Source organism: Pseudochaenichthys georgianus, chromosome 9 (assembly GCF_902827115.2).
Source record: "Pseudochaenichthys georgianus chromosome 9, fPseGeo1.2, whole genome shotgun sequence".
Taxonomy (NCBI): Eukaryota; Metazoa; Chordata; class Actinopteri; order Perciformes; family Channichthyidae; genus Pseudochaenichthys; species Pseudochaenichthys georgianus.
Genome location: NC_047511.1, coordinates 28,061,371 through 28,083,663, shown reverse-complemented (window position 1 = coordinate 28,083,663; position 22,293 = coordinate 28,061,371). Strand labels below are relative to the sequence as shown.

The window sequence follows — 22,293 nt, the reverse complement described above, 5'->3', positions numbered from 1 at the left end:
ATTATAGGCTATGATTAGTCACACTACTTAATCTGAGAGAAAGAGAGAGAGAAAGAGAAGGGGTTAATGGGTTAAGGTGAGCGTGTAGGCTTGTAGGCTGACAGATGGCCTCACTAAGCACCTGCCAATGCAGCCAGGTTTTATCTGCTTTGTAACTGTTTGAATCCGGGCAATAAGCCTCGTACAGCAGGAACAAGACAGCGCCAGAGAAACAGATACCAGAACCAGACCAGTGTAAAAGAGCAACACTGCGAATGGACTGCTGATCGATGGAGCTTACTTAAACCGATTAATGAACCAAATGGAGCTGTTGGACAATCTCCTTGATGACTTGCCAGAATCTATGAACATTTTTGGGTCCGTTTGGATGGATGCGCTCGGTGTGTCCACAGCAGTTGGAGGCTGGTCTGTTTGTCTGAATATTATAGAGCATCTTTGCCTGGACCTGATGAGCCAGATGGACATTTTACTGGAGCACCGGGCTGTGTGCTTCAACCTGCTGGGCCCACTGTATGCTGACGACCCATATGTGTGGATGTTCTCCCATAACTGAAATGGACTGAAGAGGATTTTCTTTCTCATTTGGAACATTTGGACCACGAGGAAAATGTAAAGCTCTTCACCACAACAGAAACAACGTTTGGCCTTTTGAAGTTGCCTCTATTTTGGACAATTAAAACAAGCTAGAAGGTTGAAAACACTGGTATCAATTCATTGAGACTTTTTGAATACTTTTTTACATTTACATCTGCATCCAACAAAAGCAGAACTGAAAAAGAAGAACTGCTAAGATAAGTCATGTATTGGATAAGAAGTGTCTGGGAACATATTTCCATTTTTGACTAGACATTTATCAAGACTTATAATCAAGATTCATGCACTTTTTGCTGCTAATTACATCTGGAAGCATATCAATTCAGATGTTATTATCTTAACTAAAAGCCAGTGGGGAGTGCATCATAGAATGTAATGTTTATACATGTGTGTGTAATGTCATATTTCAATGTGTGTATATCTCAATGAGATGAGAATCTGAAATAATAGTTTGTAGTGTGCAATAAAATATCACAACATAATAAAACTAGGCCAAAAAAAGTTATTTTGTCCTCAAAAGTATTCATCCTAATGTCACAGCTTTTGATGATCACTTCATCACCAGGGTTTTTAACTATCTTTTATCAATCTTCACACCATTATAATTTTTCAATATCAGATTTTCTTCAATACCCTTTTGTCATGACTAAAGTTTTAGAGTGCATATACTGTAATGCTGATTAATGATTTTTCTGTATGACATAATATGTATACGAAACAAATAAATCAGTTGCTTTTGTACAACTTTTCATATTTCTTTTAACAGACTATTAATATAACAATGTATACCATATACAAAACATGTCTGTATGTGGAGTCTTTCTTCATGGACCTACATTTTCTATGTATTTACTTAGGGCTGCCCGATTGTATGAAAGGTGCTATTTAAATAAAGTTGAGTTGACTCGCCTACATTACCCAGAACTCCTTGTAGCATCAGAGAGAGAGCGCATGCGCGCACGTCATGTGGCTTTTACGTAATGTAGTTTCAAAGGTTGTGTACATATTTCGGACTCCACGTCTAAGGAACACGATGTGACAGGAGATTCAGACAGTTAACCGCGTTACAAGCTTCAGCCTGAGCAGAGAAACACAGAGGTAAGATGGATCACTTTTTGTAGTTCATTTATTCACAGACTGTTTGTCCACAGAAAGATTATTAACCGACGATCCGAGACCACTACCGAGACCAAGGCACTGCTTTGTTGTCCCATCAGTATGACCACAGTGCCCTCATGACAGAATAGAAACCATCCACAGCGTTGGTGGTATACATAAAAGTGATGGTAGTAAAAATAAATGATATTACATTTCAGCGAGCTGTCAGGAAAAAGAAACGGAAGATATTGATGTACTGTTCGACTGGTACCCGAAATAGACTATAATAAAGAACATATTTGTATAGGAACATTTCTAACCACACCTTTATTTAAACTACAAAATAGCCCATATTGTACGATTACTTTCTTTGTTTGAACATCTAATTATTGGTTTTATACAAACCAGTAATTAATTGTAATTAATAATTAAAGTGTATTTGCAAGGTTTACATATTTATAAGTTGTCTACCTAAATATAATAGATGAATTAATATTTGTATGTTTCAATTTCAAAGAAACTATAGTTTGGTTTATGTTTCTGATTATGCCAGATACTCTTTCAAATGAATAACACTTTTTAATTCATCAAAGTGAACATCAAGTCTGCATCACTTGCTGTCACAGTGACATTGTTGTTATTTTGCACTTGACTCTTTTAATGCTGTAGTGAAAAGCTTGTACTTTATTTTCTTATAACATTACAGCCTGGTAACGCATGTTGACATTATACAGATAATGAAAAGCATGTAACAAAACATTTCCACTTTTCTAAAACACAACAGCATTATTTGCAGATGAGTAGCATTAATGTGATGTACCTGTGATGTGTACTTCCACTATTTTATCTGTTTTATTGTGTTGCACTGTGGGAGGAGCCTGTGACCTAAGATTTTCACTGACATATCTACACTGTAGCTAAGTACAAATGAAAATAAAAGCCTTGAATCTTGTAGCACATACACATGCAAAACCACTGGTATGGTACTTTAACACCCAAACGTATTTTATATATTTGTACATCCGTCTTTCTTTGTCCATTTGTCTCTCAGTGTGTCCCCCCCACAGTGCGTCACCATGACTCCTTGACGGCTGTGTGTTCATTCCTCACCATGAGTGCTGCTGCACTGGCTGTAGTGGTCGTAGTGGTTTTCTTCTTGGCTCTCTACCTCCTCCAGCGCTATGGAGACCTGCGGAGGCAGCAGCGGATGGTGCTTTTGGGCACGCTGCTGTCCTGGTACCTCTGCTTCCTCATCGTCTTCATCCTGCCGCTGGACGTCAGCACGGTATGAAACCATTTCAGCTGTTTAAATGCAACATAAGGTATTTTTGGATCGTTTTTTGGATCTTCTCAGAGTAAAGAAAGGATAAACGGGATGTCAGTCTGTTTGTGTTTTTAGAATAATCTGTGTCTGAGTTGTTGAGCTCTGTGTGCATATTTGTCTTGCCTCCAGCATCCTACCTGCACCATTTCAAAGCGATAAATAGACTTCATCATGGAGTGTGTTTGCCTGACTGTAATCTCTGCTCCTCTTTTAGACCATCTACAAGCAATGTATACTCGACAATGGAAATCGACCTTTTCCTGTAACTCAAGCAAGACAAAGCAATCAGACGAAAAACAAATCCTCAGTTAATCCAACTGTCAGGTAAATAAGATAATGTTTGATGTTTTAGACCAGGGGTGTCAAACTCAATCCGGCCCGCGACTTCATTTTATGTGGCCCGCAAGAGCTTGCAAAGAATATAATATGTTTATTATACGGTTACATGCCACTTTACAGAAGCAGGTTGCCCATGCACATGTCCCACAATGCATCTCGTTTTGTGACATGCGCACTGAAGAGACTTGCAATTATTTGCCCGGACTTCTGCTTTCAGATCTAGTTCATTACTAAGTTATTATCCTATCCGATAATAATCCAATTCAGAGACAATAATGTAACATAATACATTATATATATTATATATTTATATTTGTATATTTATATAGTTACAACTCGCCCTTTGAGTGCAACCATAATGTTAATGTGGCCCGCGATGAAATTGAGTTTGACACCCCTGTTTTAGACCATTTCAAGGTCATGTTTTCCTCCAATGCTATCCAACATGATACACATAATAAGATACATAAAAGTAAGATGAAAACCACTATGTTTTAGTCATTTCAACTACATTTGATACCGATATCCAAGCTTCACATGATTTTGGACATTTGTAACCTGAAAAGCTGGCAGTGGGGTTTTCTATACTCCGCTAGTATTTGTTTTATTGTGAGTGCTTCATTCAAAAGGGTTTCCTGTTTGATTCTTTTTGTAACCTTAATTCATCAATTTATTTGTAATAATACAGTTGTCATGCCCTCTGCACTAGACTGTCTGGTGATAAAAGTGTCTTTTTAGATTTAAAAGCTTCTAGCTGGATGAACAAACTGGGTTGATAACAAGTTTAATGCATCAACAACTAGTAGATAAGGGCTGTTTCCTTCATCTCACTTATCTCCATGGTATCATGCAGATAGTATTGGTGTCGTTTGTCTGAGTTTTATGACCTTTTGTCTGAGAAGTCTGCCTCCACCCCAATACAATGAAGTTGAATGAAATTCTTGTATGTATATACTAAAGCATTACAGAAAGTACACTTATAATATTCAGCAGCAATATATCTTTCATTAACAGTACATACAATAGTTAGATTTTTCAGTAACTTGCTAAATAAATTCTGGACATTTTAACATTTTCAAAAAAGAGACTGTGGTAGACAGCTATGCTCAAAGTGTGTTCTCGTAAAGAAATGCCACTGTATGTACACATGTATTCTTACATTTTTCTCACAGTATACCAAAGGTTTGTGAGGAGCCGTGGAGTTATATCCCAGATGGCATCCTGCCAGTGTTCTGGAGAGTTGTATACTGGACATCCCAGTTTCTTACTTGGTAAGACACAAACACACACGCATACATGCACACACGCACACACACACACACACACACACACACACACACACACACGCACGCACGCACGCACACACACACACACTCAAACACTGACATTGTGTGTGTGTGTGTGTGTGTGTGTGTGTGTGTGTGTGTGTGTGTGTGTGTGTGTGTGTGTGTGTGTGTGTGTGTGTGTGTGTGTGTGTGTGTGTGTGTGTGTGTGTGTGTGTGTGTGTGTGTGTGTGTGTGTGTGTGTGTGTGTGTGTGTGTGTGTGTGTGTGTGTGTGTGTGTGTAGGCTGCTGTTGCCCTTCATGCAGTCGTACGCGCGGTCGGGAGCTTTCTCCAGAGTTGGAAGGATTAAAACAGCTCTCATTGAAAATGCTATCTATTATGGCACCTACCTCCTCATCTTCATCTCTCTGCTCATCTACGTCGCTGCTCACCCACAGTGGCAACTCTCATGGTAAGTTAAACGTGTGTCAATTCAGGTAGCATTTTTTAATTCTGCTCATGTGCATCATTTGTTCCCAGTATTTTGTTCTTATCTTATTGTATTACATTTCTTTGTATATTAAAACAATGTTTTACATTTCATAATAATAAAATAGTTGTTACAATTATTTGTATGTTAGTTCTATATTTGCCTTCATTTTACAACTTAATTCCTCTCACTTTGTTTATGTATTATTCACCAAAACAAATTCATTGTATGTGTAAACCTACTTGGTAATAAACCTGATTCCGATGATGTTCTGTGGTTTAGTTCTTTGATCCTTTTTTTGTGTGCAGGAGACAGCTCCAGACCATCGGCATCACAGCCGCCAACACTTGGGGCCTCTTCCTCCTGGTGCTGTTGCTGGGCTACGGCCTCGTGGAGATCCCGCGCTCTTATTGGCTCTTATCCTCTTACGATTACCTGCTGGCCAAAACCTATTTCAAGGCAGCAAAGGTGGCCACTGAGAAAGCCTCGGCGGAGGAGAACCTAGCAGATGTAATGGAGGTGAGATTTAATCTCCAAAGCTGATCTGTTAGAGTATTCCACTAGGTGCTGAAACTGAAAGTGTTTAGGGAATTTCTCAGAACTTTTTTTCATACTTTAACTTTATCATGAACAAAAACATTTACTATTATCAGGAGGTGGCAGGTGTCCATGAAGCTATCAGGTTCAACCACGGTCTCAGGAAGTGTGTGGACACCATTATTGGAAAGGTAAAATACCAATTTGTTTTCTTTTTATGTGTAAGTCCAAAGTTTAATGCTGTATTTACAGTTTTTACATCCGGGCTGTGTTTTTATTCAAGATTCAAAGGTTTATTGGCATAACATATACACTACTACGGTGTGATAACAAGACATCAAAATACATAAAAAGATAAGAAACAACAATAAAAACAAAAATAGTGCAAGTTCAGGTGTTAAATAGTCTTGTAGGATGAAACTGTAAGTGTGATCTCATTTCAGTGTCCGGCTGAGTACCAAGAAGAGTTGGTGAGAAATGCAGAAAGTTCCCGGGGTGAGCAGAATGTACTTCCCACCAAAGGAGGCCTGTTTAAGCTTCATAAAAAGGTAAATATTATTTGTAATATTTCAGTTTGGTTTTGAACGAACAATGCAAACAATTACATGATATTGTTACTTGTGTGTTCTTGTGTTTCAGGTAATCTCTGCAGTGCAGAGACAGGGTCAGACCCTGGTTAAGTGGTCCATCTTGTTAGAGCAGGCCTTCCATCTAGAAGATGTAGCCAAAAGCCAGAGCAGCCCGCTCCGACACTTCACCCACAGCTTCCCCTCAGAACAGAACCACGGCTGGGTCCGACGGTTCATTTACACTCCTACTGTGGGTGAGTCCAGTCAGCGCCTAAACCTCAGATACATAACGAAAGTACTCTTAACACTTCATTTAGATGAATTATGTAGGTACTTCAGATTGATAATTTGCATTTTTTGGGACCTTATTTATGCCCCTACATTCCAAGTCCTCTACGGGACTGTAAATAGCTTGCTAGTGTCTTGGGTTTTAATTTAAAAAAAATTCTACAACTGATCAAATTGGATAGATCATTTGGATTCTGAATGCTACTATTATTTCATTCCAGTCAATCTGGCCTTCTAATTTTTATGATTGTAGACACAGCCTGCCGGATAAATTCCCTTAACTACCTGCTTGAATAGAAAGGTGTACTCTATTTTCCAATGATCAAAGGTTAAAATGTATTACTTTTTCAACAAGATACAACATATCAAGGTTCAAGGCTTTTTTATTGGTTATACGAACACAAAGTCTTTTTTTAAGAAAATTGTTTTCTTATATTGTATGGCCCTTATTCTGTAAGACCGGTGCAGAAGTTTTACTTTTTTTGCACATTTTGTTTTCTTCAATAATTCAATAATGGCTTTATAACGACCTTATATATCCCAGAATTTTCCTAATTTGATTAAATTAGTGGGTGGGTTTCACTGCTTGATAAATGCTGTTTAACTCTCTTTGGCATACTCTGCATTACATGTCTGCTTAATACTTAAAAAGCATGATGCATGAAAAGACATTAAGTATGAAATACTGTTTCCATACCTGCAGCATGTACTCATGCACCAGCGTGTGTATGTGTGTGTCCCTCTCAGAGTGGTACTGGGAGTGTGTGTGCAGGCAGGGTTTCTACAGGCTGCTGGCAGTGCTGCTGTGCCTCCTCTCAGCAGCAGTGGTTTGGTCTGAGTGCACCTTCTTCAGCACGCACCCTGTCCTCTCCCTCTTCGCTGTCTTTGTTCAGATGGCTGAAAAACATCACAACTACATCTGTATCGAGGTAGGCATGTATTCAGTAAAACATAAGCTTTATTAAGCTACCTTATATCCTGTGGAGGTCATTTTGTGGTTCATAGTTCCAATATGGATATTTATGATCTCATGTATCGAACATTATATTGAAGTAACACCCTTGCCTCTCTCCTTTTTTTGTTTCTCTCCACCAGATGGCGTGCTTTGTCAGCATCCTCTTCCTGTGTTTCTGTGTCTACTCAACAGTGTTCAGGATACGAGTCTTCAACTACTATTACCTGGTGCCACATCACCAGACTGACGCTTACAGCCTGCAGTTCAGCGGCATGTATGTTCCCGTCATAATATAAGATAATTAGTCATTTCTTTCACTTTTATAGGAGGCATACTGAAACGTATAGAGCACAATCTCAATAGAGGATCACAGTCAGTACCTCCATTTGTTAAACTACTGTTTTATGATATCGGCTTGCTTCTCTTTGTTTGTTTCTTCTCAGGTTGTTTTGTCGTCTGACCCCACCTTTGTGCCTCAACTTTTTGGGCCTGATTCACATGGACTCTGCTATCTCACACCAGGACAGAATACAGACATCCTACACCTCTGTGGGTTTCACACAAACAAGCTCATACCAACAGATTCATAGTATCGAAGACATATAATGCAGACTCATTTAAGTGTCTTTATAGAAAACATTTGTAGGACTAACAACATTTCTTTGGGTTGAAATAAATGGAGTGATGCAATGTCCCTCTTTCTTTGTCCCTCTGGCAGATCATGGGCTCTATGAGTGTTTTATATTTTATATCTGATGGGTTCTACATCTACTATCCCATGTTGGTATTGCTGCTCTGCTTTGCTACTTATTACAGGTAAGCCATTAACCACTTACAACTAAAAACAGTTGTTCAAACGCAACGAACAGTGTCTTTTTTAATTGTGTGTCTGTGTTTGTAGCCTGGGCTCTCGCTGTTTGAACCTCCTGGGCTTTCATCAGTACATCACTGACGACAACTTGACCTCTGACCTGGTGGATGAAGGCAGGGAACACATCAGAAGAGGTATTTTTATCACAACTCTCGCTATTTATGATACATCTGCTCAAAGGTGCAGTGTTTGTTTGGCTTTTGTGTTTAACTTCATTATGTTATACAAATGAGCCACATTAGTGAAGCCTCTATCTATAATTTCTTCCTTTCTGTGTTTCAAGTCAACTTAATTGTTAGTTTTACTTTGAATTTCTTATACCTCAATTCATATTAAGTTGTTGTATATCCTAAAGACATTATTTGATCACTCTGGAGTTATAATAATTAAACCAAGTGCACATGGTTTTTATGATATGGACAATTTGTTTGTTTTTTAAGAAAGAAGAAAAAGACAGAAAGCTGAGGATGGAGAAAATCGAAGATGGGTAAGAAATGTTTATTCTATACAAACTTTTTTCATTACGAGTAGCGAAAGAAAATCCTCCGAATCAGTTGGCTTATTGGTCCTAGTGATTTGTGCTAATTGTGTCGAGGTATTTATGTTTTTGTTTCCTGCTTCAGGCCTGGAGGGATCGGTATGGAGCCCAGGAGGGGGCTGGGCGGAGCAGAGCTGGTTACACTGAGATAAATGACGACCAGAGCAGTCCTGTCACAGAGACCAAGAATAGTGGTAAGGATTCAAAAAAAATTGCATTACAATGGAATAGAAAATGTGTCTGTGTTACTCACAGCTACTCCACCTAAGAAGATACAACTTTCCAACAGCGTCTTGCTGATGGCTTGGTTCTAATTTGTTATGCTTGTTTGTATTATTGTTTTTATTATAAATAGTTTAACACTGGAGTCTCACTTACATCAATAGGTCTGCCTGCTTACAGTACGCTTACAGTGGTCTGTCTTTCTTAGTTATCACATTCAGAAGAGATGGTGAGGAGGAGGATGAGCAGCACAGAAGCTTACTGCGAGGTCATTACAGTGATGAAGGTTCACCAAACAGAAGGTTTGTTCTTTTTGCAAAATAAATTGAAGTGTTTAATTTGAGCTTTTAACAATCAAACAGACTTCTTTAACTCAATCTGTCTCTCTGTGTCACTGTAGATCCACAGGAGGACGTTATTTGTCTCTGTCTCCTTCGCGGGCAGGCATCTTTGACGATGTTTGAAAGAAATAAGACATCTCGGGAGAGCAAAAAAAGCTCATATGCTTGACATGAAAAAAAGGACTAAAGACTTCTTAAGGGAAGTCTAAACAAAAAGGATTGTCTCAGGAAGTAAAGAGGAAGTCGTCGCTTCTGAGATATAGACATACACTCGGTTAGAATCATTGTATACATAAAGAAAAAGTTTGTGATTAACCACCTGTTCAGCCAAACCCTTTTGAATGTATTATTGTGCTATTGTCTTTCCTGCAGTCGTATTTTATAATTTCAGATTGATGAATGAAAGAAAAAAATTCCACATTTACACACTTACTGTATCCAAGGATAATCAAATGTGATACATGTGGACATTTGTTGATGTCTGGATATTTCACCATAAGAGTGGATACATGTTATATCTGAATTAAATAGCCCACTGAGAAAACTGTGAAAACACAATGAATTCAAAACTGGTTTAAGCATTTAAAGGGAGGACAGTATCATATCAACAGCCTAATTTATTTTCTGTTGAGTATTTTGTGTATGGAAAAACGTTAATTGTTGTATACAATGTAGTCAACAGCCAATTATTTTCCGTTAAGGTATGTATGTTTTGTATAATTGGGTGTTTACTACAAAAATGCATTAAAATGTGATAATTGTACCCATTTATGCAATCTTCATCATGATTTTGAATGACTTTTAACTTGATTCACCACCTCAAGATTTTCTCTGTTTTAGTTGATTGTATTTCCGTCTGAAATGTTAAGCATTAACACTCAACCTGTGATGAAGAGTGCCCGTGGTGGCTTCTAAACCTCCTTGTAAATTATATCATTTTGTAATACAGTGTTTATAAATTGAACAATCACTGGAAATACTGCATCAAAAATGCCATGGGCTACTGTTATTTAAATAAATACAAAACATGTTTACATTTGTAAATGTGTATGATAAATAAATGTATGGAGTTAAAGTTATTATTTTAACAGTAACATTATGATCTACCCGAAACGCCGTTTTTTTTCTTACGACAAGCAGCACCCGACTGTCCCACACAGACCCAGCCAACACACACTATGCTGTTTCATGGCACTAATGGATAGGAAATACAAGTGCTAGTAGGTTGAGCTGATGAAACGCCGACATATATATTTTTAAGCAAATTATCACTTAATAACACTCCATTTACTGGGTTCAACATTACATCCTGGTTTTCCTCTTGAGTCTACCGGGTAAGTTAAGTGCATGTTCTGTCTGTTAGCTTTAGTTAGCTAGCTTCGACTAAGCTAACTGGGAAATGCTACGTTGCTATCGACGCTAGCATTTTTTGTGCAACAAAACAGTAAACTTGATTAGTTAAACTGGCCAAATTATGTTTGTTCCTTAACCTTATTTTTCGAAAGTGTTGTCATTTATCATCTTATAATGTATACGGCATCACGGAACGGATCTTCACGTCGGTGCGGTGGCTGTTATCATCTTTAACGTTAGCCCATTCTTGACCTGCATTTATCTGGTCGAGTATTCGAGGGACCTGTGTGGCTAACGTTAGCATCTAAATATATTGCACAAGTCTGCTCTGTCCGGTTTCTGAATAACGCATTTAATGCATAACCTGCCTTCAGGCCTGTGCTTTGATTTGATAGCAAACAACAGATGTTATCATCTTAATCCAGTGCCTGTTTGTCCTCTTCAGCTGGGGTTGACTCCCTGTAATGTAACATAACTGCTGCTGTATGACCACATAGCAAGTCATGCTTCGACATTAATATCGACAACATTAGCTCTCTAGGTTAACAAGTCATCCCCTTTAATCCTCTTATAAAGCAAATCAAAATGTGTACTCTTACGTTATTTCTCTGTGGTGTTTTGATCTACAGCCACTGTTTTATTATTGTATTATGGCGTTTGTTTGTATTGTAGTATATGAGAAGTGTGCATTAGGAACATACATTTGTTCAACCCTCAACTGTAATTTGAGCCTTTGCATGATGGGAGAATATATATACACAGTCTATGGGATGGACAAAAACATGAATGGGCATGATTGAGCATATTAGTTTTCATTATGCATTGACATGACAATAGTATACTAGTAAGGTAACACATATTTCAAACATGGAAAATGGTAAGCTGAAAATCTGTTGTATTTCAGCACCTTTGGGTCCTTGGAAATGTCCTTTTTTAATTAGATTTGATTGTAATGTCATTGCACATTGCACAACGAGTTGCATTTAGTATCCAACCAGAAAGGCCAAAGAGTAGATAAAATGCAGATGAGGTTACAGTATACAATGTATGCTTTTGTCTCAGCTTTTTGCAGTCAATTAGATTTAGTCAGCATTGTTAGGAACTTAAGCAATACAATGTACATGTGGGTGTTTCCTTAATGGGTTTTTTAAAACGTAGTCTATACTTGCCCACAATGAACCAAGATGCATGTGTAGAGTGTCTTTAGTGTAATTTCTAAAAACACTATGAGGTTTACGATCAGATAACATCTTCCTTCCTGTGTTTGCTCATATCACAGATGGATACGAGTTTGGTCTGACACAAGCAGAAGTAGCTCAATGCTACAGTGAGCTTTATACAACATGTCCTTGAGCAACCTGCAAAACCAAAAGAGTCCTTCAATGATCCTAGCCATGATATCCTCATAAACTATACCCACAGTCTAAAAACATGCATTTTAGAATCAACAGAAAGTATGCTGACCCTGGTTGTGTTTTTCGGTGTCCAGTGTGTAGACAGCTATGGGTGGGCTGGGAAATGTACGTCGTGGAGGAAGATCACCCCCTCTAATGATCGGCGCTCTAATTGCCTGTATCCTGGTTCTGGGATTTAACTACTGGGTGTCAAGCTCCCGCAACGTGGAGCTAGAGGTAAGATCCTCTGTGTGTCTGTGGTTTACTACCAGAGTGAACAGTGCAAACATCACCTCTAAATTCAATTATCAGTTGTACATCATTTGAAGCGTCTCTTGTTGAAAATTATTACAAACCCTTTTTTTCTCAGAATAGATCTTGCAATGTCAGCCTGTGGCGTTTCCCTGAACTTAATGTGTTTACACAGTTCACATGTTGTATAATGATTAAACGTGGTTATTATTAACTGACTTTATTGGTGCAGGTCTGTAACACAATCATGAATTCCATCAGCGAAAGCTAGATAGACAGCATTTGTCTGGTCTTCCCTATATCATAGTTTGGGTTGTGGAAGAATCTTCTGTTATGCAATTACCTTTTTCAACGTTTAAGCCATAACCTTTACCTAAACAAATTCACCATAAGCAACACACTTTACTTTCCTTTCTCATGTGCATTGTGGAACAAGACTATACATTCCCAACATTTCTCCGGTGTTGAAGATACATGTTGCTGTCCTTTTCTTACACAGTAATCATTACCTTTGTCATTAAACTCTCTCTTTGCCTGTTCGGTACAGACTAAGCTGTATGAGTTGGAGGGCCAGGTGCAGCGTGGGGCAGCAGAGAGAGGAGTAGTGGAGCTGAAGAAGACTGAGTTCCAGGTGGAAATCCAGAGACAGACGGAGCAGATTAGCCACATAGAAAGCCTCTACAAGAGACAACTGGAAGGATCTCAGAACACCTGCAGCCAAGAGAAGGTGCACACAAACACCAATTGATGTTTAAATGATGTCTGTACAATACAAGTGGGAGAAATTGCATATTAAACTAGTGTCTATGAACTATTGCGTCAGAGGGATTTCCTGTTAAGCAACTGTGAGTATTAATGGTGTTTGTGTTTCTGCTTCTAGGGCACACTGCTGCAGAACATTTCCTCCAGTACCAAAAGCATACAGGAACACAAGGGTAACCTCCCAACCTCAACTTCTCAAAAAATACATTGTGTTAGCTGCCAGATGAGCGCTATAGGAAATGTATCCAACTTAGTTATTGCGTGACTCTTAATGTCTTGTGTGTTTGGACTGTAGGTCAGGTGAATCAGCTGAACGACGACCTGGGGAAGGTTCAGAAGGAGCTGCAAAGTTGCCAAGGCAACATCAAAAACCTCAACAACAGACTCACTTATGACATGTGAGACGCATATGACTTTAATCCCTCATAGTTATACAGTTCTGTTTGATATTAGATCGAATATTATCTTTGTTTATGTTAATACTTGACAATAACCACATTTCATCATTAGCCTAGCTTTATGGAGGACTTGCAGTTGAGTGAATAGCTTTCTGTTATTCATGCTTAAGGTGTCTGTTTGTGTGTGTTTGTACACATGTACAGGACCCATTGCCAGTCTCAGGTTCTGTCCCAGAAGGAGCTGTGTGATGAGAGAGTGGCTGCTGCTAAACTTGAAGTTCAGAAGAAAATGGAAAAGCTCATCACCCCCTCAGGTGTTTCCTCAAAGGTACTTTGCTTTTCTGTTTAAAACTAACCATTGGAAATAATTTCAACAATTCTTACTGTAGGTTTGGGGATTGGGATCAAACCTAATCCACTTCTGATTCTGCATTAATTCTAATCTTTGAACACCAATCGTCATAAATGCGTGAGGCTTGATTTTTATCCTCTTAATAAAAAGGTCGCTCTGCGTAAACTCAAATTATTTTATCGTGATCTGCTAAAATATCATATTCTCCCATGCATATTATTTTTCTATATCTGTTAAAAAGCATACTCTGTACTCCTTTTACATGCAAGAGTGGACATTAAGTTAATGTTGCACCTTGTTTAGTAACACAATCAAAAAGGAATAAGTTTCCCAGGGTTTCTAACTCTAGTTTTTTATTTAAAAAAAAAACCCATCTAATAGCATTGACTGATTTCGACACTTCCTACATTTGTTAATTACTTGACATGCAGCTGTTTACGTAAAGGAATGTGGTTTATGATGGTGTTTACTCCTCAGTCGGAACATGCAGTGGCTGAAGCCTCAAAAGAAGACGGAGGAGTCACGACTGGGGCTGATGCCGTTAAAACAGAAACTCTAGAGGGCAACACGACTCTCTCTCAGCCCAACGAAGAGGACCCATCCGAACTACTGACCAATGAGATCGTCGTGGACAAAGGTAACAAACATGGATGTCATGACACTTCAGTGAAGTTAACTGAAATGGAACTCAAAAGCATGCAATGACACTAATACGTACTGAAAGTGTATGTTGTACATTCAATGCATTTTGTATCTGTTTACATAGACTGATGTAGATTTTCGATTACAAGTCTACATCCTCACATACTATTTGCTTATTTCCTAGGTCCTAATACCCCAGTAGACCTGCCTACAGGAAAAGATCTCTCCAAAATATATTCCCAGTCCATCCCCTCGGCGGCTGCAGTCAAGCAGGAAACTTTGCTACCACCAGAGGGAGTTGTCCTACCTCAGGAGGCGGAGGCAGAGACCAGTGAGCCTGTAAAGAACAACCTGACAGAGGACAAAGAGATGGAGGTGATGGACGTCCATAGAGAGGACACTCAGACTGAAGGTACAAGGCCTTGGTCACTAAAAGCACTAGTTTTTTTTATTTCTATCCCGGCATTCTCAGTGGAGAGATGGTGACATTTAAGGAAATTAACCAACAATTTGCTCACGTCTCCAGAGGCAGACCCTGTGATGGACGGCATGCTGATGAACCGGGTGAAGGTAGAGGACGCTCCTCTCAGTCAGAAACCTGAGGAGCCAGAAGATTATGACGCAGACGAGCAGGTGGTGGGCGGAGTCGATTTGGAGAAACAACGGCGGAGTAAACTAGCTGAAAATATAGGTATGTGACATAAAGTTGTGTTTGTGTGTGTAAAGAGAGAGCAGAAATACAACGTTTCATGTTGCTAAGCACATTGTACTTTCTGATAGACAAAGACATGGAGGAGGAGCTGGCTGACTATAACGGAGACGATGAGAACGAAGGCGAGTTTGAAGCAGACAAACAGGCTGAGCTCGCCCAGACCTAAGGTATGAACTGAGGCATACACGGTGGCTTGCTTCATGAAAGTCACTAGATTATTATTAATAACACAGACTCATAGTGACAATATCAGACTTTATATGAAGTTTTAGCTCAGACATTAGTTCAGTGATCTCTAAGAGCAGATTGAGAAACTGATCATCATGGTCGTGTCACTTTCACTTCTGAGTGACATAGTTATGTTTTAAAACTAGTGAGAGGGTTAGTTGAGTTCTAACTTTATTTTCAGAGATTTAACTAACAGATGATTGATGGGAACACTACATATTAATGCTGTATGTTTATTTTCCCTGCCGAGAATATTCCAGTTTCATGAAACAAATCTGGTTTCTGCTTTCCAGTTCAGCTGTCTGTATTTTTAATACAGAGTTTACTGTTGGACATTCATAATGCTTTGTGTACTCTGTTGCATTTACTTTTGATAGGCCTGCCAAATATACAGCTACAGTGGGGCAAAAAAGTATTTTGTCAGCCACCAATTGTGCAAATTCTTCCACTTAAAAAGATGAGAGAGGCCTGTAATTTTCATCCTAGGTATACCTCAACTATGAGAGACAAAATGAGAAAAGAAAAAAAAAATCCAGAAAATCACATTGTCTGATTTTTAAAGAATTTATTTGCAAATTATGGTGGAAAATAAGTATTTGGTCAATAACAAAAGTTCATCTCAATACTTTGTTATATACCCTTTGTTGGCAATGACAGAGGTCAAACGTTTTCTGTAAGTCTTCACAAGGTTTTCACACTGAGCTGGTATTTTGGCCCATTCCTCCATGCAGATCTCCTCTAGAGCAGTGATGTTTTGGGGCTGTTGCTGGGCAACACGGACTTTCAACTCCCTCCAAAGATTTTCTATGGGGTTGAGATCTGGAGACTGGCTAGGCCACTCCAGGACCTTGAAATGCTTCTTACGAAGCCACTCCTTCGTTGCCCGGGCGGTGTGTTTGGGATCATTGTCATGCTGAAAGACCCAGCCACGTTTCATCTTCAATGCCCTTGCTGATGGAAGGAGGTTGTCACTCAAAATCTCACGATACATGGCACCATTCATTCTTTCCTTTTTACGGATCAGTCGTCCTGGTCTCTTTGCAGAAAAACAGCCCCAAAGCATGATTTTTCCACCCCCATGTTTTACAGTAAGTATGGTGTTCTTTGGATACAACTCAGCATTCTTTCTCCTCCAAACACGTCTAGTTGAGTTTTTACCAAAAAGTTCTATTTTGGTTTCATCTGACCATATGTCATTCTCCCAATCCTTTTCTGGATCATCTAAATTCTCTCTAGCAAACTTCAGACAAGCCTGGACATGTACTGGCTTAAGCAGGGGGACACGTCTGGCACTGCAGGATTTGAGTCCCTGGCGGTGTAGTGTGTTACTGATGGTAGCCTTTGTTACTTTGGTCCGAGCTCTCTGTAGGTAATTGACTAGGTCCCCCCGTGTGGTTCTGGGATTTTTGCTCACCGTTCTTGTGATCATTTTGACCCTACGGGGTGAGATTTTGCATGGAGCCCCAGATCGAGGGAGATTATCAGTGGTCTTGTATGTCTTCCATTGTCTAATAATTGCTCCCACAGTTGATTTCTTCACACCAAGCTGCTTACCTATTGCAGATTCAGTCTTCCCAGCCTGGTGCAGGTCTACATTTTTGTTTCTGGTGTCCTTTGACAGCTCTTTGGTCTTGGCCATAGTGGAGTTTGGAGTGTGACTGTTTGAGGTTGTGGACAGGTGTCTTTTATACTGATAACGAGTTAAAATAGGTGCCATTAATACAGTTAACAAGTGGAGGACAGAGGAGGCTCTTAAAGAAGAAGTTACAGGTCTGTGAGAGCCAGAAATCTTGTTTGTTTGTCGGTGACCAAATACTTATTTTACCGAGGAATTTACCAATTAATTCATTAAAAATCCTACAATGTGATTTCCCGGATTCTTTCCCCCCATTCTGTCTCTCATAGTTGAAGTGTACCTAGGATGAAAATTGCAGGCCTCTCATCTTTTTAAGTGGGAGAACTTGCACAATTGGTGGCTGACTAAATACTTTTTTGCCCCACTGTATATCATTAAACTATAAACACACTAACACAGTATTTGTTATTTTTACAAATATTTTTTTCCCCACAGGGCCAGAGTTGGAGAAGGAGCTTGCACATCAAACACCTCAGCAACACAGCAGCAGACAGGTTCTCCGAACACAGTGAGCACAAACAAAACCAGAGGAACATCTTTATAGGAAAGACCTTGGACTTTAGTTTTGATTGATTTAAAGAATCATTTGCTTTTTGGAATGTTTTTTTAATTGTTCATCTCTAAAACGATTATGTACAATTTATTTAATTATAATTGTCATGTTATAGCTTGCAAGTTTTCTGTATCAGAGTAAGCATATTTAAGACTTCATGTTCAAATCTGAAATATGCAAATGTCAGCCAAACATGTACAATTATGGTTTCTAATTGCTATCATTCATTGTATACATGTAACCCCATGGTGTTTTTATTGTGATGATTGTGCTCACATTGATTTCAGTATGAAAAAGTAATATGAAAGTACCTAAGTACTACCGCTCAGGGGCGCCGTAAGGGGGTGAAAAGTTAGGATGAGTCTAAGGGCCCGTGACTGACAGGGGCCCCAAAACATTTTAGAACATTAAGAAAAAATGTTTAAGTAACCTTTCATCAATCATCAATAATTAACATTAATATAACGTCATATTGATGATGTACTCACTAAACTTTTGATTCATTTAACTCATTTTCTTCCAAAAGTTAATTATCCAAAGCATCGAACACCCCCCTCTATTTACATGTAATGGTTTGGTCCTGCCTCCAAACGCTGTGCAGCACCGGACCTTTCTAGCAAAGAGACTAGTGAGAGCAGGTGAGGAGGGATGCTAGTACTTGCGTGTGTACGATGTCTCAACGACTAACAAAGTCAGGCTTTCAAGAAAGAAAAGAAAGGAGAGAAAGACAAGAGAGAGGGACTAAAGGGCCACAGTATGTCACCCAGTTTTTCAAAACAAAAGGTGGGTGTGGTCCATGAGTGGTGGAAATTAGTCTGTTAGCTAAGCGTAGTCCATTGTAAATAATAATTGTAATGTTTTGCCGACATTAAAGGTGGAGTATAGGTAAGTTTGAGAAACCGGCTCAAGATACACTTTTTGTTATATTGCATGGAATGCTCTTAACATCCCGATAGCAATGAATATCTTAAGTGCTTTGACAAAAAATCCATTACCTTTACAGGTAGTTATTTAAAGCATAAATGAGTCGGTTGGGTTCTGTAGGTATGGTTACAGCATTGTGCTTGGTTGGCGTGGCCTGGGTCTGGTGGTGGGGCCCAATGTGATATATTTTCATGGGGCCCAAAATCCCTGCCGGCGCCCCACTCCTGGTGTTGGTTAAGCGTTATTTAAGACATTTCAAGAGTTGACTTGGAAAGATTGAACATCTCAACATCGCTGGGAATTACTAGGCTTTGACCATGTGATTAAATGTGTTTATTATGTTCACTCCATAATGACTGTAACTTGAATGATGACACAAATGTGATGATGGTGTGCAGACCCTTAAAGGGCCATGGTGTGTATTACTGTAATGTGCTGACTACGGGTCAATGGCTGGAATATGTTATTTAACAAAAGGTCTGTCAGAGAACGCAAATGAGGTTTTCCAGAACTGTAGCAAATGAAGGAGAGTGCTGAGATTCTAGTTGGACTGCTGAGTACATCTGTGTCATTATGAGGCAGCGGCTTTTCAAGTAATGTGTAACAGGACATTTTCGATCTATGAGAAATGATGTCTAGATTGTCGCTTGATTGAATTTGGGATCATTTAGGAAAAAAACAGATTATAATGAAGCGAGTTATTTGAAACATCTGTACATTATTGTCTCATGCCTTATTGATTGTTTGTACATATGGAGTCAGATTTGGGTCAATATTCTAGCGCGCAAAACAAGCTACTCACGAGTGGAAAATGTGCTTTTACACGCTCATGAAATGACCCTCGCGCGCAGATTAAACCCCCGCAAGTATGGAAAGCCATTTGCGCCATTATTCGCGCAAATTAACGGGGAGGTCCGTTTGAGTTCAAAGTTTCAGTAACCAATAAGTGAAGAGCAAAGCCAGAGCAAAGCAATCTGTAGATGAAAAGTTCCTGACATTGTGAGGCTGTAAATTGTACATTATTCCAGATTCAGGGGACTATGTATTAATTTGCCTTTCAATATAATAAATATATCAATCAATATAACCTGCCTTCATTGTTTTTTCAAATAAAATCGCCTTACCTTACCTTATCTTACTGAAGTGAAGGGTATTTATGTCTCCTTAAATCACCTTTTAAATGTACTTCTTATAACATGGCATGGTGTAACATATCAAAAATGTTCAGTCTCTGGTCTTGCTAGAAATGCAATGTCACTCACCTTAGAACACTGTCTTATGAGATACTTAGCTTAGAAATCAGATTTTTGGAAAACTTAAAAACTCTTGTGAAAACACAGATGTTTCTGGTGTTTCAGATTTGGTTTACCAACGTTTTTGGTTCACAAAAGTAGTGAGATATATGAATTACACTATAGGCCTATATAAATGTGTTGTTCATGTCTAAAATGAAAATGTGTAAATTAGAATTTGGAGTAAAATAGTTCTATCACTCTACTTTCACCACAGAAAAGTTACATCAGGACTGATTCATGAGTCATGACTTCATATTCCATACTGAGGTTCATGTGATGTGTACAAATACAAATTGAGCATTACAACTTTCAACCAACTATTTATGTTAACATAAGAAACTGTAAAATCTCAATATTTACAATACAGGGTTCATACACTTTTTCACCAATGATTTTAAATGACTTTTCCCATGACCAAAAAAAATGACTCTTTCATGTGGCTAGCATGCGCTGCCTTCGAAATATCGAATATGTTACAACACAGTTTGCATTTAGCACGTCTTGGGTCAATGTCTTTTGATAACCACAATTGGTACTTAACCTTTAGAAGCCATACCTTGTTGAAACTGCACTTCCCTGGCATCTTTATATCAAATAGTAGCTCCTGTAGACTAGAGGGCGTGATTGTAAACATGTGAAGTCAACTTGGAAAATCCTCACAGGAGATCAAGGGGTTAAACAGTCGGGCTGATTGACAGAGTGACAGCTGTCTGAAATCATTACCTAATTGCTAATCAGCTTCGCTGCACCTTTTAAAAGCAATGCACCTGAAAGAAGGGCAGTAATCAAAGCTGGAGAGGGACAAACTAAAAAGCGTGCGTCCAGCAGCAGCAACGAACCAGCAGAAGAAACGTCAAAGAAGCAGCACTAGTGCAGCCATAAAAAGCTGGAGAAGCGGCCGGTGAGAGACGAACTGTGTGTTTAGTTAAGAGTCATACAACTTGCCGTTCGTGGCGCACGTTAGAACGTGCGTTCTAGTTCAGTGTCATTTGTTTGTTGGATGTCCTCAAGCTAAAGCAACATTGCTGATTTAAAAACGAATGTGATTTGTTTATTGAGAGATGTAGATTGATAAAAACGGTTTGCATGCTGCTAAAAATTATATTTGCATTTTTAATGAGACTGCATAAGTTAAAAACTGTTTAAAAACATAATTCATAAAAATACACTAAAAGTAAAAACAATATTCACAAGTGTTAAAAAGTATATGTAAAGCATGTATTTTTGCATTTATTATTTGATGTGCATTGTATTTACAGTAATTATTTTTTATTTAAGGTTTTTTAGCTTACAACCTTACTACATAAGCTGTACTGCAACAACAAAAACGAAAGTAAAGAAGAACTCAAAAGAAACAAAGTTGTGGTCATTGTACGAGTGAAACCCAGTTAAAACCTCCTATGGACTGTACCTTCCCTTTCAAGCGGGGAAACTGCAAATATACCCAAGGGCTTGACAGTAAAAAACCTGGGCTGTAAGCTGGAACAGTGAAAACAGTGAACTGGAAAAAGATAAAATACCACCCTGCAAACAGTCAGTGGACCCAAATCCAACATGGCTGATCAAACAGTCAGGAAAACAGTTGAGCAGCTCAAAAATGAGCGGACTGCAGCAAAACGGTCCTTCACACGACTAGCTATCAGTATCATCAGAACTCACAACGGCATGTCAGAAGACCAGCTCCAATATAGCTTCAATAAACTCTCCATGGGAGCCGACAAAGTCATGGCAGAGTTCATTGCAGTAAAGGAGGCAGAGCTGAAAGAGGAGGAGTCAGTCGAACTAACCGAACAGCAAGAAGCCGACATAGCAAGGAGCACAAATGAATGTGACTTGAAGCTGAAGGAGGTTGGAGAGCTATTTAGAGACATGCTTTGGCAAAAGTTTGGAGATGAACTGTGCACAGCTGGAGAACTAACAGAAGCTGAGTGTGAGCGTGTCGCTCAAGTGCGTCCTGATGGCAACCATGAGGCCTACGAATTCATGCTCAGCCATCTGAAATCACTGGTGGGGATCGCAAAGGAAGCTCATTGCAAGTGGCAGCAAGGCAAGTTTATTTATATAGCACTTTTCAACACAAGGCAATTCAAAGTGCTTTACAAAAAATGAAAGTCATTAAAAAAGAAAAGCTAATAAAATAAACATTAAAAGAAAAAATACATGGATAAAAGTTACAGTGCAGTTTAAGATATGAATAGTTCAATTCAAAGCAGTGACAAAAAGAAAAGTCTTCAGCCTGGATTTAAAAGTAGTAAGAGTTGCAGCGGACCTGCAGGTTTCTGGGAGTTTGTTCCAGATATTTGGAGCATAATAACTGAACGCTGCTTTACCATGTTTAGTTCTGACTCTGGGGACAGAAAGCT

General features: G+C 38.9%; 2 protein-coding genes across 3 annotated transcripts; both read left to right on the top strand.

The window, feature by feature from the left end:
- Positions 1–1,583: 1,583 nt before the first annotated feature.
- Positions 1,584–10,192, top strand: lmbrd2a (LMBR1 domain containing 2a). Its single transcript, XM_034091019.1, has 18 exons — positions 1,584–1,692; positions 2,744–2,977; positions 3,231–3,340; positions 4,528–4,626; positions 4,923–5,090; positions 5,417–5,627; positions 5,762–5,836; positions 6,089–6,193; positions 6,285–6,468; positions 7,250–7,431; positions 7,598–7,731; positions 7,901–8,006; positions 8,176–8,273; positions 8,359–8,462; positions 8,769–8,815; positions 8,952–9,060; positions 9,297–9,390; positions 9,489–10,192. Exons 2-18 carry the CDS (start codon positions 2,804–2,806, stop codon positions 9,550–9,552), a joined length of 2,064 nt encoding a protein of 687 aa, XP_033946910.1. The 5' UTR covers positions 1,584–1,692; positions 2,744–2,803; the 3' UTR covers positions 9,553–10,192.
- Positions 10,193–10,522: 330 nt separating this feature from the next.
- golm1 (golgi membrane protein 1) lies at positions 10,523–19,722 on the top strand. 2 transcript variants are annotated; one of them, XM_034091021.2, is made up of 11 exons: positions 10,523–10,649; positions 12,272–12,413; positions 12,976–13,155; positions 13,309–13,363; positions 13,486–13,588; positions 13,793–13,916; positions 14,418–14,577; positions 14,767–14,994; positions 15,109–15,273; positions 15,363–15,461; positions 17,594–19,722. In XM_034091021.2, the coding sequence occupies exons 2-10, from the start codon at positions 12,285–12,287 to the stop codon at positions 15,458–15,460; spliced, it is 1,242 nt and encodes a 413-aa protein (XP_033946912.1). In that variant the 5' UTR covers positions 10,523–10,649; positions 12,272–12,284; the 3' UTR covers position 15,461; positions 17,594–19,722. The 2 variants fall into 2 exon arrangements, with proteins under 2 accessions (XP_033946912.1, XP_033946911.1); XM_034091020.2 differs by having other exon boundaries at positions 10,523–10,763.
- Positions 19,723–22,293: the final 2,571 nt, after the last annotated feature.